The sequence below is a fragment of the Polypterus senegalus genome, chromosome 15, assembly GCF_016835505.1.
Source record: "Polypterus senegalus isolate Bchr_013 chromosome 15, ASM1683550v1, whole genome shotgun sequence".
NCBI classification, from domain to species: Eukaryota; Metazoa; Chordata; class Cladistia; order Polypteriformes; family Polypteridae; genus Polypterus; species Polypterus senegalus.
Window position 1 is genome coordinate 115,496,488 of NC_053168.1, and position 14,316 is coordinate 115,510,803.

The following is a 14,316-nucleotide window of genomic DNA, read 5'->3' on the forward strand; positions in this document are numbered from 1 at the left end:
ACGTAGTATATGTATACCAAACATCAGGTCAATAGGTGAAATGGTTTGCGAGGTACAGGTGATTTAAAATCCTGGACAGAAAAACGGACAGCCACAGTAGTGTAATATATATAAAGATTGTCTTTTGAGCTCTTTTTTGAACTCTTTTTATTAAATATTTAAAAAAAATAAGGAACTTTGTTTTCATTTAGATGGAACATTTGTGAACATTTTGGAATTATTTTACTTTTTAAGGCCTTAGACACATTTTGTGCCTTTACGGCCTAAAAAGCCTGCCTTTTGGGTATGAGTAGGCACAAACTGTGTATATGTGTGTTCTATTCTTTCTTTCTTTTCAGTTTTGTATGACAGAATCAAAACAATGTCAGACCTTTTAAGATTTGGCAAAGTGTTAGGTTAAGCAAGAATAGCAAACATTTACTAAAGGTGTTTGTATGCTTTCATGTCTTCCTGAATAATCATGATTAGATTGTTTATATCTAGGAAAGGTTAAAGGTTTTTAAGTTTAGATGTAAATAAAGAATAATACCCAGGAGTTTGTGATAGTACTCCACACTCAAAACAATACTGGGTAGGCAAAAAGTGGGTTGAATTTAAATGCACACTTTTCAATTGGATTGAACTCTATGTTTTAGCACCTCCAACCCCCCTTCTTCTCCTCAAATAACACTGTCAACAATTTCCATAGTCATTCTTGGTTCATTTAAGTACGCAAATATTTTTGAACTATTTCATTTTAGAAAACTTTATTCCACTAAGATCAGAGTGACTGGTATTGTTAGAAAAATCTTGTATATCACTTCAGTCTGTTGGAAAAGATTCCACAATTTTCATAAAGTGAAAGATTTTCAATTTTAAGGCTGTTTGGGTAAAATTTATTGACGCATAATTCTGGGTTCATTGAGTAACACAGACTTGTCAATATTCTAGGAGTCCCTATCTGTCAGTGCATTACTTTGGCCTCCTTTACATCTGGCATTAACAAGCATTTGGAATTTGGATTTTACTCAGATGTAATTTAGCCAAATTTCATATACACTTGCCATAAAATGAATTTCCAATGCCTACAGTGTGTCCAGAGAGAGATCAAGTGTCACTATAAAATCTGCTTTCAATTACATTGTTGTTGTACTGTATATGCATATAAAATACAATTACATTTACACTTGTATCAGATGTAGTCATTATAAGTTTTTCACACCCTGGAAATGTGGTCAGAGTGATAGATCCTAATGTGATCTTGCTTTTATTTAACACCAAAATAAGTAAAAGGGGAGCAGACATCAAAAAAAAAAAAAAAAAGAATAGGTCTTGGCTTCAGAAGCATGCCTCATCCCAGGCAACCTATCGCCAAGCTCAGTTGACAGGATTTCTGGTCTGCACATGCCCAAAATGATGTTCAGATTTTCACAAATTTTAAAATACTCACAAATGTACTTAAGAATAGACAATAACCATAATCATCTGGCCCTTCAGACAACAGAAAGAAACAATTTTCGTTTCTATTTCAATAATTTATTATATTAGGTTAGATTAGATAAATATTATTAATCCCAATGGGACATTCAGATGCATACAACAGCAGAAACATACTTATATGAACATGCAGCTAGGTTGAAAAAACACTAAAATAAAGCATATTTCATTTTGATTAACATGGTATAGGAGCATTACCATTTTACACAGGAAAATTATCACAGTGAAAGTGAGACAAAGCTACAGTTCTGGTGACTTAAGCCATGTGGCTGCCAACACCCTGCTGGGCAATCTACAATGTTATAGGTATGTACTGCAGAGTCTAATAAGAAGAATGAATGCTTTCATATTTGAGCTCTAAGGCTTACAATATCTTTGGTGTCACTTCCCATGAGCAGCAGTGCCCTATCCTATACTATGATACTAAGAAACAAAGCAGTAATTCACTGAGATTTGTACCCTGAACTCTTAAAATTTGAAGCAGCAGTGCGTATCATGTACCCTCAGTACCATGCAACCGGAGGTTGGGTTTTAAAGATAGCATAACTTAAATCCACATAATACATCCATGGGTCAGTCAAGGGCTATGGAGAACTACAGCATATCCTAGCAAGACTGGGTGCAAAGGAGAAAAATACTCTGGACTGTGCACCAATCTATTACAGAGCAAAAAGTAAGCATCTGGTGATTAAACATAATGATGACTTCTGTAAGCTAATTAAAAAGAAGTCTGTATGGTGTTTCTACACCAAGCCCTATCCCAAGTTGTATTCCAGGTGAAGTACAATAGCACAGTGGCAGGTAAAGTGACTTAAGTTCACACAGTGGAATACCTATACTTATTGTCCTGGTAGTTCCTTCACAATTAAACCACTTTGGCAAAATGCCAGTACAAATACAATGTGATAAGGAACATGTTGACATAGTGATCTTAGCCATGGGCAGAGTGCTTGAGTTTATAGTAATCAAATCATGTCTATTCTGACTATAAAAATCACAGGGCAGGTTTGTTTCTTTTCATCTTGAATTCTCAGTACTTTCTTTGTGTTAAGTTATTCAACAACTGCTAATGGACATTATATTTTGTAAGTAAATTCATGGAAAATTAATTGTTAGGTGCTGTTGAAATAATTAACACACTAATGTAAAAATGCATTAACAGCAGTAATGGTGACAGCAGGTGAGAGTCCTGGAAACAGAGAAGTCATTATAGGAGATGTTAACATCCCAGGCATCTGGAGTTAAATAAAATCTGGAAATGTGTGCTTCTAATACTTTTTGCAAGTTGGAGATCAAATAATTTTCTCTGATCATTAGAAGTGTTATGCATCTTATTAGACAGAATTATATCTATTTCTAATGCAATGAAAGAGACAAAAAGATCAGAAATCTTTGGGGCACCAACCTGGTATAATGAAAACAAAACATGGATTCAAATCACATTAAAAAGCAAAAGAAAACATCCGATTCATGCGAGTCTCAAAGTAGACTGCTCAAGATGGTGGAGCTTCTGGTTTTATGGGCTCCTGGCAGGAAGAGGCAGATCCAGGCAAGCAGATACCGGAAGTGACATCAGATATGTTATGGCTGTCAGTCTTCTAGTCTGCAGAGAGGGGAAGAGAAAAGGCATCAGTTATCGTCACTTTGTGGTGTTCTCGTGGGAAATTACAATTATCTGAGTTGTTAAGCTGTCCCCCATGCACGTGTGTGTGACACTAAATAAGTTGATATTTTTTATAATTATTTTTGTGATATCACCATGTTATTATTTTGGGATATTTTAGGGGTCATGTGTGCTGTTGTTGAAGATAGTTTACTGCAGGGATATTGCTGCTAATGAGGACATCTGATTACTCCAATTTTATATAGTATCCAAACATGTGACATCACCTAGCCCCATTGCTTATGAACATAATGGAATTCTTTTAAATATTATTTACTGTATAATTTAGCACTTGAAAGGGTTTACTATTATTTCATGTTATTTTTTGTGTTGAAAACACGAAGACAAAGGGTTGGGGCACTAAATGGTCTGTGAATATTGTTGCACCCACACATACAAAAAAAAAAAGTTTGCAAAGTATTTCTTTACAGATGGAAGTTTCTGAACGGACTCAGAAAAGATGGTGATGGTACCTGTTATAAGGTCGACGAGGTGAAAGTGCGGGTTCTGGTGCCCAAAAACCAGCATTGAAGTCAGGCATCATCATTCTTTGTTTTCTGGATCTGCAGACGGCAGGAGAGGAGAAGCTTTAGGAGGCTTGGCCAAGCCCAGACTTCTGGTGGAATTGCAAGTCGACAAGCCCTGAAGTTGTCTCCCAGGCATGCATGAGTGACAGTTTTAATCGTATCACCATCTAGTTTTTATGTAGATGCTGTTATTGTGTGGGTTGGTCACCATAACACCAGGAACTCATATTTTGGGCTGCGGTTACTATGTTTGGTGCTACTTTTGGGTTTTACCTCAGATTGTTTATTATGCTAAATTTACCATCACATCTTTCTCCTGATCTTTCCATTATTTGTCTCATCTGCCTGTTCTTGCCTGCATGATGTGTGCAACATTGTCTAAAAAACACCCAGGGCCAGATCCAACCTGTGAATGACGTAGCGAAGTACCCACATCACTAGGTCACATGTTTTGGTACAACCCTACACTTAAAAATAATTTGGGCCAAAAAAATGTTTTTTTTTTTGGAAAGTCTCATATTTAAATTCACTCTTCATGCCTAACAGCCATTTTAAAGTAATGGCAGATGGGATAAAAGTGTGCTGTGAAAAAATCCTAATAATATCTCATACCACACTAGCTGCATGCACACTTACTACAAAAATCCAATTGGAGTGCTGAGTTTCGTGAATTGTCTTAGGAACATATTATTATTGTATGTTATGCTATAATGCTTTCTTGTGGTTGGGTTAGGTTTTAATTTGATGTATTGTTATGTAAATAACATTTAATCAGGGAACAGCAGAGACCAAAAAACTAGTGTTTCTACTGGGTAATAAAGAATGGAGTGAAAATGTTGCCATTGATTCCTTGGGAGTACATAAACCCAACTTTCTGGTTGATATGTTGTTCCTGTTACTGTTGGCAGTAGTGCGATTAAGATGATTATGGCCATGGTGGTAAACAGTACAAGACTAGGATGCCTTTAAGTCAGTACCAGTGCCATTTCGCTGTGTTTGATTCAGTCTTATTAGAAGTAAACCAACCAAGTGCATTCCACAAAAAGAACTATTATATCTGTAAAATCTACACTGACTTTTTATTTATAGTGTCACTAAAGAAACTACAGCTTCAACTTGCAACTTTAAGTCTCATGACAGCATTGCCAGTTTGTTCTTCACCGATCCTCAGTTTTGCCCCTTTTTTGATGATTGCTACAGACGAAATATTGTAAGAGTATGATCACCTAGCAGCAGCAATATGAGCTTTACTAGACTGCCATTTACACTTGGAAATAATCTTTTAGGGTTTACAGACTACCCATTCTGTTCACTTCATGCCTTCAAAATACCCTTTGTGCTGTTTACATACTATAGATCTTAAGATCCACACTTCCTCTTTAATGAACATCTCTGCGTTATTAACAAGACAAAAAGTAAATATAGGGCCTGAGCATTTGAATATTACGCCGGGTTCAGATGGAGGCTGTGTTTAGATGTTAGACAAAATGGGTATGTGCCTTTTGAGTCTTAAACTCTATTTGTCTGCTCTGCCTGCAACATTTCTTTCCTGTGTAAGTCATGCATTATTTACTGTACTTGCTTAATCCAGTTTTAGGATGGCAAGAAGCTGAAGGTGTACTAACTGTAAGGAAGGAACCAGCATCAAATAGGATGCTAGTTCACTAAATCGGCTATGTATTCAGATACACAGCTTGGGTTTGTTTAGAATCAAAAATTAAACTAAAATGCTATTGTATGAAATACAAAATAGTATTTGAACGTCTTTAAGAGGTTTCAAGATATTTTAGACACATTTTAGGCACACATCTCCATATATACTTCCAAAATTCAATATGAAAAATATTTTAGCATTGTCTCCTGGGAGGTTTGTCTAATAACTTATCTAAGTAGATGCTTAGGGCAGCCAAAAAAATGGGTGGTAACACTAAATGAAGCATCTAGATTTTAAATGGAAATTCCCCATTGCCACCCCCATCAATGATGGTAAAAAGTGAAGACTTCCTCATGCTGTGAGCTTGCAAATGTTATAGACAGTAGTGAGGCACAGAGTGATGTTGAAAGTCTTGCCTTGAGCTCAGTCAATAGCACCTAATAATAAAAATATTACAATGCAGAGTTTGTCAGCTTGTAGCTGGAAATCTCATAAGTCTGTGCATAGACTAATCAATGTTATTGGTCAAGTTACTATATGTGCTGCCCTACTCAAGACACATAATGTAGCCTTGTATTCAAAATAACCATTCACAGATGCAGGACATGGTTTGTAATTAAAGATATTGCCATGCATGTGAGAATGGTGACTGTTTTACTGAGACTGATTTGGGGTTACATTGAGTGGAGGAGCACAGCCTAGCAGGAAGCCAGTGATGTCACTTACCCCAGCAGAATAAAGAGAGATGGTACTGCTCTCAAAACAGCTTTTGCATTGTTTGTTTTGATTCCAGGTTTTGTTTTTATTCCTGTTTGGAAATCTTGGTTTTAATCCCTGCTATGATTATAAGGTTTGTTGATTCTCAGATTTGTTCTTGTTCTTTTGTTACTACTTTGTCTTTTGTGCTCTTTTTTAAATTCTTTGCCTTAAATATTTTAAAAAAAATTAAGAAACTTTGTATTAATTTGGATGGAACATTTGTGAACATTTTGGAATTATTTTACTTTTTAAGGCTTCAGACACATTTTGTGCCTTTACGGCCTAAAAAGCCTGCCTTTTGGGTATGAGTTGGCACAAACTGTGTATATGTGTGTTCTTTTTTTTCTTTCTTTTCAATTTTGTATGACAGAATCAAAACAATGTCAGACCTTTTAAGATTTGGCAAAGTGTTAGGTTAAGCAAGAGTAGCAAACATTTACTAAAGGTGTTTGTTTGCTTTCATGTCTTCCTGAATAATCAGGATTGCATTGTTTATATCTAGGTAAGGGCAGCACGGTGGCGCAGTGGTAGCGCTGCTGCCTCGCAGTTAGGAGACCTGGGTTCGCTTCCCGGGACCTCCCTGCGTGGAGTTTGCATGTTCTCCACGTGTCTGTGTGGGTTTCCTCCGGGTGCTCCGGTTTCCTCCCACGGTCCAAAGACATGCAGGTTAGGTGGATTGGCAATTCTAAATTGGCCTTGGTGTGTTTGTGTGTGTCATGTGGTGGGTTGGCACCCTGCCCAGGATTGTTTCCTGGGATTGGCTCCAGCAGACCCCCGTGACCCTGTGTTCGGATTCAGCGGGTTAGAATATGGATGGATATCTAGGTAAGGTTAAAGTTTTTAAGTTTAGTTGTGAATAAAGAATAATACCCAGGAATTTGTGATAGTACTCCACACTCAATACAATACTGGGTAGGCAAAAAGTGGGTTGGATTTAAATGCACACTTTTCAATTGGGTTGAACTCTATGTTTTAGCAACTCCAACCCCCCTTCTTCTCCTCAAATAACACTGTCAACAATTTCCATAGTCATTCTTGGTTCATTTAAGTACGCAAATATTTTTGAACTATTTCATTTTAGAAAACTGTATTCCACTGAGATCAGAGTGACTGGTATTGTTAGTAAAATCTTGTATATCACTTCAGTTTGTTGGAAAAGATTCCACAATTTTCATAAAGTAAAAGATTTTCAATTTTAAGGCTGTTTGGGTAAGAGTTATTGACGCATAATTCTGGGTTCATTGAGTAACACAGACTTGTCAATATTCTAGGAGTCCCTATCTATCAGTGCATTACTTTGGCCTCCTTTACATCTGGCATTAACAAGCATTTGGAATTTGGATTTTATTCAGATGTAATTTAGCCAAATTTCATATACACTTGCCATAAAATGAATTTCCAATGCCTACAGTGTGTCCAGAGAGAGATCAAGTGTCACTATAAAATCTGCTTTCAATTACATTGTTGTTGTACTGTATATGCATATAAAATACAATTACATTTACACTTGTATCAAATGTAGTCACTATAAGTTTTTCACACCCTGGAAATGTGGTCAGAGTGATAGATCCTAATGTGATCTTGCTTTTATTTAACACCAAAATAAGTAAAAAGGGAGCAGACCTCAAAAAAAAAAAAAAAAAGAATAGGTCTTGGCTTCAGAAGCATACCTCATCCCAGGCAACCTATCGCCAAGCTTAGTTGACATGATTTCTGGTCTTCACATGCCCAAAATGGTGTTCAGATTTTCACTAATTTTAAAATACTCACAAATGTACTTAAGAATAGACAATAACCATAATCATTTGGCCCTTCAGACAACAGAATGAAACAATTTTCTTTTCTATTTCAATAATTTATTATATTAGGTTAGCTTAGATAAATATTATTAATCCCAATGGGACATTCAGATGCATACAACAGCAGAAACATACTTATATGAACATGCAGCTAGGTTGAAAAAACACTAAAACAAAGCATATTTCATTTTGATTAACATGGTATAGGAACATTACCATTTTACACAGGAAAATTATCACAGTGAAAGTGAGACAAAGCTACAGTTCTGGTGACCTAAGCCATGTGGCTGCCAACACCCTGCTGGGCAATCTACAATGTTATAGGTATGTACTGCAGAGTCTAATAAGAAGAATGAATGCTTTCATATTTGAGCTCTAAGGCTTACAGTATCTTTGGTGTCACTTCCCATGAGCAGCAGTGCCCTATCCTATACTATGATACTAAGAAACAAAGCAGTAATTCACTGAGATTTGTACCCTGAACTCTTAAAATTTGAAGCAGCAGTGCGTATCATGTACCCTCAGTACCATGCAACCGGAGGTTGGGTTTTAAAGATAGCATAACTTAAATCCACATAATACATCCATGGGTCAGTCAAGGGCTATGGAGAACTACAGCATATCCTAGCAAGACTGAGTGCAAAGGAGAAAAATACTCTGGACTGTGCACCAATCTATTACAGAGCAAAAAGTAAGCATCTGGTGATTAAACATAATGATGACTTCTGTAAGCTAATTAAAAAGAAGTCTGTATGGTGTTTCTACACCAAGCCCTATCCCAAGTTGTATTCCAGGTGAAGTACAATGGCACAGTGACAGGTAAAGTGACTTAAGGTCACACAGTGGAATACCTATACTTATTGACCTGGTAGTTCCTTCACAATTAAACCACTTTGGCAAAATGCCAGTACAAATACAATGTTATAAGGAACATGTTGACATAGTGATCTTAGCCATGGGCAGAGTGCTTGAGTTTATAGTAATCAAATCATGTCTATTATGACTATAAAAATCACAGGGCAGGTTTGTTTCTTTTCATCTTGAATTCTCAGTACTGTGTTAAGTTATTCAACAACTGCTAATGGACATTATATTTTGCAAGTAAATTCATGGAAAATTTATTGTTAGGTGCTGTTGAAATAATTAACACACTAATGTAAAAATACATTAACAGCAGTAATGGTGACAGCAGGTGAGAGTCCTGGAAACAGAGAAGTCAGTATAGGAGATGTTAACATCCCAGGCATCTGGAGTTAAATAAAATATGGAAATGTGTGCTTCTAATACTTTTTGCAAGTTGGAGATCAAATAATTTTCTCTGATCATTAGAAGTTTTATGCATCTTATTAGACAGAATTACATCTATTTCTAATGCAATGAAAGAGACAAAAAGATCAGAAATCTTTGGGGCACCAACCTGGTATAATGAAAACAAAACATGGATTCAAATCACATTAAAAAGCAAAAGAAAACATCCGATTCATGCGAGTCTCAAAGTAGACTGCTCAAGATGGTGGAGCTTCTGGTTTTATGGGCTCCTGGCAGGAAGAGGCAGGTCCAGGCAAGCAGATAACGGAAGTGACATCAGATATGTTATGGCTGTCAGTCTTCTAGTCTGCAGAGAGGGGAAGAGAAAAGTCATCAGCTATCATCACTCTGTGGTGTTCTCGTGGGAAATTACAATTATCTGAGGTGTTAAGCTGTCCCCCATGCACGTGCGTGTGACACTAAATAAGTTGATATTTTTTATAATTATTTTTGTGATATCACCATGTTATTATTTTGGGATATTTTAGGGGTCATGTGTGCTGTTGTTGAAGATAGTTTACTGCTGGCATATTGCTGCTAATGAGGACATCTGATTACTCCAATTTTATATAGTATCCAAACATGTGACATCACCTAGCCCCATTGCTTATGAACATAATGGAATTCTTTTAAATATTATTTACTGTATAATTTAGCACTTGAAAGGGTTTACTTTTATTTCATGTTATTTTTTGTGTTGAAAACACGAAGACAAAGGGTCGGGGCACTAAATGGTCTGTGAATATTGTTGCACCCACACATACAAAAAAAAAGTTTGCAAAGTATTTCTTTACAGATGGAAGTTTCTGACCGGACTCAGAAAAGATGGTGATGGTACCTGTTATAAGGTCGATGAGGTGAAAGTGCGGGTTCTGGTGCCTAAAAACCAGCATTGAAGTCAGGCATCATCATTCTTTGTTTTCTGGATCTGCAGACGGCAGGAGAGGAGAAGCTTTAGGAGTCTAGGCCAAGCCCAGACTTCGGGTGGAATTGCAAGTCGACATGCGCTGAAGTTGTCTCCCAGGCATGCATGAGTGACAGTTTTAATCGTATCACCATCTAGTTTTTATGTAGATGCTGTTATTGTGTGGGTTGGTCACCATAACACCAGGAACTTATATTTTGGGCTGCGGTTACTATGTTTGGTGCTACTTTTGGGTTTTACCTCAGATTGTTTATTATGCTAAGTTTACCATGACATCTTTCTCCTAAACTTTCCATTATTTGTCTCATCTGCCTGTTCTTGCCTGCATGATGTGTGCAACATTGTCTAAAAAACACCCAGGGCCAGATCCAACTTGTGAATGACGTAGTGAAGTACCCATATCGCTAGTTCACATGTTTTGGTACAACCCTACACTTAAAAATAATTTGGGCCAAAAAAATGTTTTTTTTTTTGGAAAGTCTCATATTTAAATTCACTCTTCATGCCTAACAGCCATTTTAAAGTAATGGCAGATGGGATAAAAGTGTGCTGTGAAAAAATCCTAATAATATCTCATACCACACTAGCTGCATGCACACTTACTACAATAATCCAATTGGAGTGCTTAGTTTCATGAATTGTCTTAGGAACATATTATTATTGTATGTTATGCTATAATGCTTTCTTGTGGTTGGGTTAGGTTTTAGTTTGATGTATTGTTATGTAAATAACATTTAATCAGGGAACAGCAGAGACCAAAAAACTAGTGTTTCTACTGGGTAATAAAGAATGAATTGAAAATTTTGCCATTGATTCCTTGGGAGTACATAAACCCATCTTTCTGGTTGATATGTTGTTCCTGTTACTGTTGGCAGTAGTGCGATTAAGATGATTATGGCCATGGTGGTAAACAGTACAAGACTAGGGTGCCTTTAAGTCAGTACCAGTGCCATTTCGCTGTGTTTGATTCAGTCTTATTAGAAGTAAACCAACAAAGTGCATTCCACAAAAAGAACTATTATATCTGTAAAATCTACACTGACTTTTTATTTATAGTGTCACTAAAGAAACTACAGCTTCAACTTGCAACTTTAAGTCTCATGATAGCATTGCCAGTTTGTTCTTCACCGATCCTCAGTTTTGCCCCTTTTTTGATGATTGCTACAGACGAAATATTGTAAGAGTATGATCACCTAGCAGCAGCAATATGAGCTTTACTAGACTGCCATTTACACTTGGAAATAATCTTTTAGGGTTTACAGACTACCCATTCTGTTCACTTCATGCCTTCAAAATACCCTTTGTGCTGTTTACATACTATAGATCTTAAGACAAAATAGGTATGTGCCTTTTGAGTCTTAAACTCTATTTGTCTGCTCTGCCTTCAACATTTCTTTCCTGTGTAAGTCATGCATTATTTACTGTACTTGCTTAATCCAGTTTTAGGATGGCAAGAAGCTGAAGGTGTACTAACTGTAAGGAAGGAACCAGCATCAAATAGGATGCTAGTTCACTAAATCGGCTATGTATTCAGATACACAGCTTGGGTTTGTTTAGAATCAGAAATTAAACTAAAATGCTATTGTTTGAAATACAAAATAGTATTTGAACCTCTTTAAGAGGTTCCAAGATGTTTTAGACACATTTTAGGCACACATCTCCATATATACTTCCAAAATTCAATATGAAAAATATTTTAGCATTGTCTCCTGGGAGGTTTGTCTAATAATTTATCTAAGTAGATGCTTAGGGCAGCCAAAAAAATGGGTGGTAACACTAAATGAAGCATCTAGATTTTAAATGGAAATTCCCCATTGCCACCCCCATCAATGATGGTAAAAAGTGAAGACTTCCTCATGCTGTGAGCTTGCAAATGTTATAGACAGTAGTGAGGCACAGAGTGATGTTGAAAGTCTTGCCTTGAGCTCAGTCAATAGCACCTAATAATAAAAATATTACAATGCAGAGTTTGTCAGCTTGTAGCTGGAAATCTCATAAGTCTGTGCATAGACTAATCAATGTTATTGGTCAAGTTACTATGTGCTGCCCTACTCAAGACACATAATGTAGCCTTGTATTCAAAATAACCATTCACAGATGCAGGACATGGTTTGTAATTAAAGATATTGCCATGCATGTGAGAATGGTGACTGTTTTACTGAGACTGATTTGGGGTTACATTGAGTGGAGGAGCACAGCCTAGCAGGAAGCCAGTGATGTCACTTTCCCCAGCAGAATAAAGAGAGATGGTACTGCTCTCAAAACAGCTTTTGCATTGTTTGTTTTGATTCCAGGTTTTTTTTTTTATTCCTGTTTGGAAATCTTGGTTTTAATCCCTGCTATGATTATAAGGTTTGTTGATTGTCGGATTTGTTCTTGTTCTTTTGTTACTACTTTGTCTTTTGTGCTCTTTTTTGAATTCTTTGCCATAAATATTTAAAAGGGCGGCACGGTGGCACAGTGGGTAGCGCTGCTGCCTTCCAGTTAGGAGACCTGGGTTCGCTTTCCGTGTCCTCCTTGCATGGAGTTTGCATGTTCTCCCCGTGTCTGCGTGGGTTTCCTCCCATAGTCCAAAGACATGCAGGTTAGGTGGATTGGCGATTCTAAATTGACCCTAGTGTGTGCTGGGTGTGTTTGTGTGTGTCCTGCATTGGGCTGTCACCCTGCCTGGGATTGGTTTCTGCCCTGTGTTGGCTGGGATTGGCTCCAGCGGAACCAGTGACCCTGTGTTCGGATTCAGCGGGTTGGAAAATGAATGGATGAAATATTTAAAACATATAAGGACCTTTGTTTTCATTTGGCTGGAGGTATTTAGGACTTCCAAACTCTCCTCTTGATGTTTGTGAATATTTTAAAATTCTTTTACTTTTTAAGGCCTTAGACCCATTTTGTGCCTGTGTAGCCTGTCTTTTTTCATTTGGGACTAGGCAGCCGGAAGATGAGACCTACTCAGTAGGCCCAAACTAAATTTGTGGTTAGGTCTGCCCTTTTGCGTGTATGTGTGTGTTCTTTCTTTCTTTTCACTTTGTACCACAGAATCAAAACAATGTCAGACCTTTTAAGATTTGGCAAAGTGTTAGATTAAGCAAGAATAGAAAATATTTACTAAGGGTGTTTGCTTGTTTTCACGTCTACCAGAACAATCATGATTACTCTGTTTACATCTAGGTAGGGTGAAAGATTTTTACATGCAAATCCACAACTTAATACTGGGAATGCCTGTTAAACATCTTAGATTCACAAGTAGCGATTTGGGTAGCTAATATTTCGATGAATGAAACCTGTTATCTTTACAACGGTTGACAAACACGGAATGTAACTTGAACACAACACATCCTCCAAATACGAACCTGATTGAAAGAAATAATGATAATCAAATCCTTGATGACAGCAACACTCAGTCATAAAACAATTACATTGACAATCATGTTACGTTATTTTTAAAATGTTTCCTTTTCTTTTTCATAACTTCTTTAACACACTACTTCTCCACTGCGAATCGCGGGTATTTTGCTAGTCTATACTAATAAAAGGCAAAGCCTTCACTCATCACTAATTCTCCACCTTCCCGTGTAGGTAGAATGCTGAAATTTGGCAGGCTCATTCTTTACAGCTTACTTACAAAAGTTAAGCAGGTTTCATTTCGAAATTCCATGCGTAACGGCCATAACTGAATCCTACTTATGTACATATATACGTCATAGACATAGCCTGCAGCTCGGTCGCCCCATTGTGTCCCCCATCCCCACGCCTCCCACGTAGTTGGCAGCCTGCCTTATATAGATTTAAATGCTTAAACGAGCAGAGCAGACACACTGGCCAACAACACTGAAAACTCTCTTTTGTTGATTTCATTATACTTTGCCCTTTCTCTGTGCAGTTTTTCCCCCTTTGTTGTATCTTAATAATGACAATTTAAAACAAGCAGAGCAGACACGCTGGCAAACAACCCTGAATAATCAACAGCTGCAAGTACTTTAGCTAAATAATACATTAATTAAACAATTAGAAGAATTTGAAAAGTAGAATGAAAATCAAGATGAAAATAGTGTTAAAAAGAAAAAAAAATACATTATTCCTATATAACTGCTTGGTACATTTTAATATTTGTTTTTAGCAAACTTTGTTTTCTAATTTCGATATTGTTCCCTAAACACAGAACTTGGGAAATATTAGTTCACTTAATTAGCCCAGGAGTGCAATTA

At 36.9% G+C, this 14,316-nt stretch overlaps 1 protein-coding gene across 2 annotated transcripts in view; it reads right to left on the reverse strand.

Annotated features, from left to right (window-relative positions):
- Positions 1 to 1,533: 1,533 nt before the first annotated feature.
- The window catches only part of LOC120515820 (histone H2A-like), a 93,476-nt gene continuing 80,693 nt past the window's right edge, over positions 1,534 to 14,316 (reverse strand). The window contains exons 2-3 of one of the 2 annotated variants that reach the window (XM_039737146.1): positions 9,296 to 9,493; positions 1,534 to 3,079 (exon numbers count right to left, since the gene is read on the reverse strand). In XM_039737146.1, the coding sequence (XP_039593080.1) occupies positions 9,481 to 9,493 (13 nt within the window). In that variant the 3' untranslated portion in view covers positions 1,534 to 3,079; positions 9,296 to 9,480. Of the gene's footprint in view, positions 3,080 to 8,163; positions 9,494 to 10,024; positions 10,115 to 14,316 lie in introns of those variants that run through there. The other variant, XM_039737145.1, reaches the window with a different exon arrangement.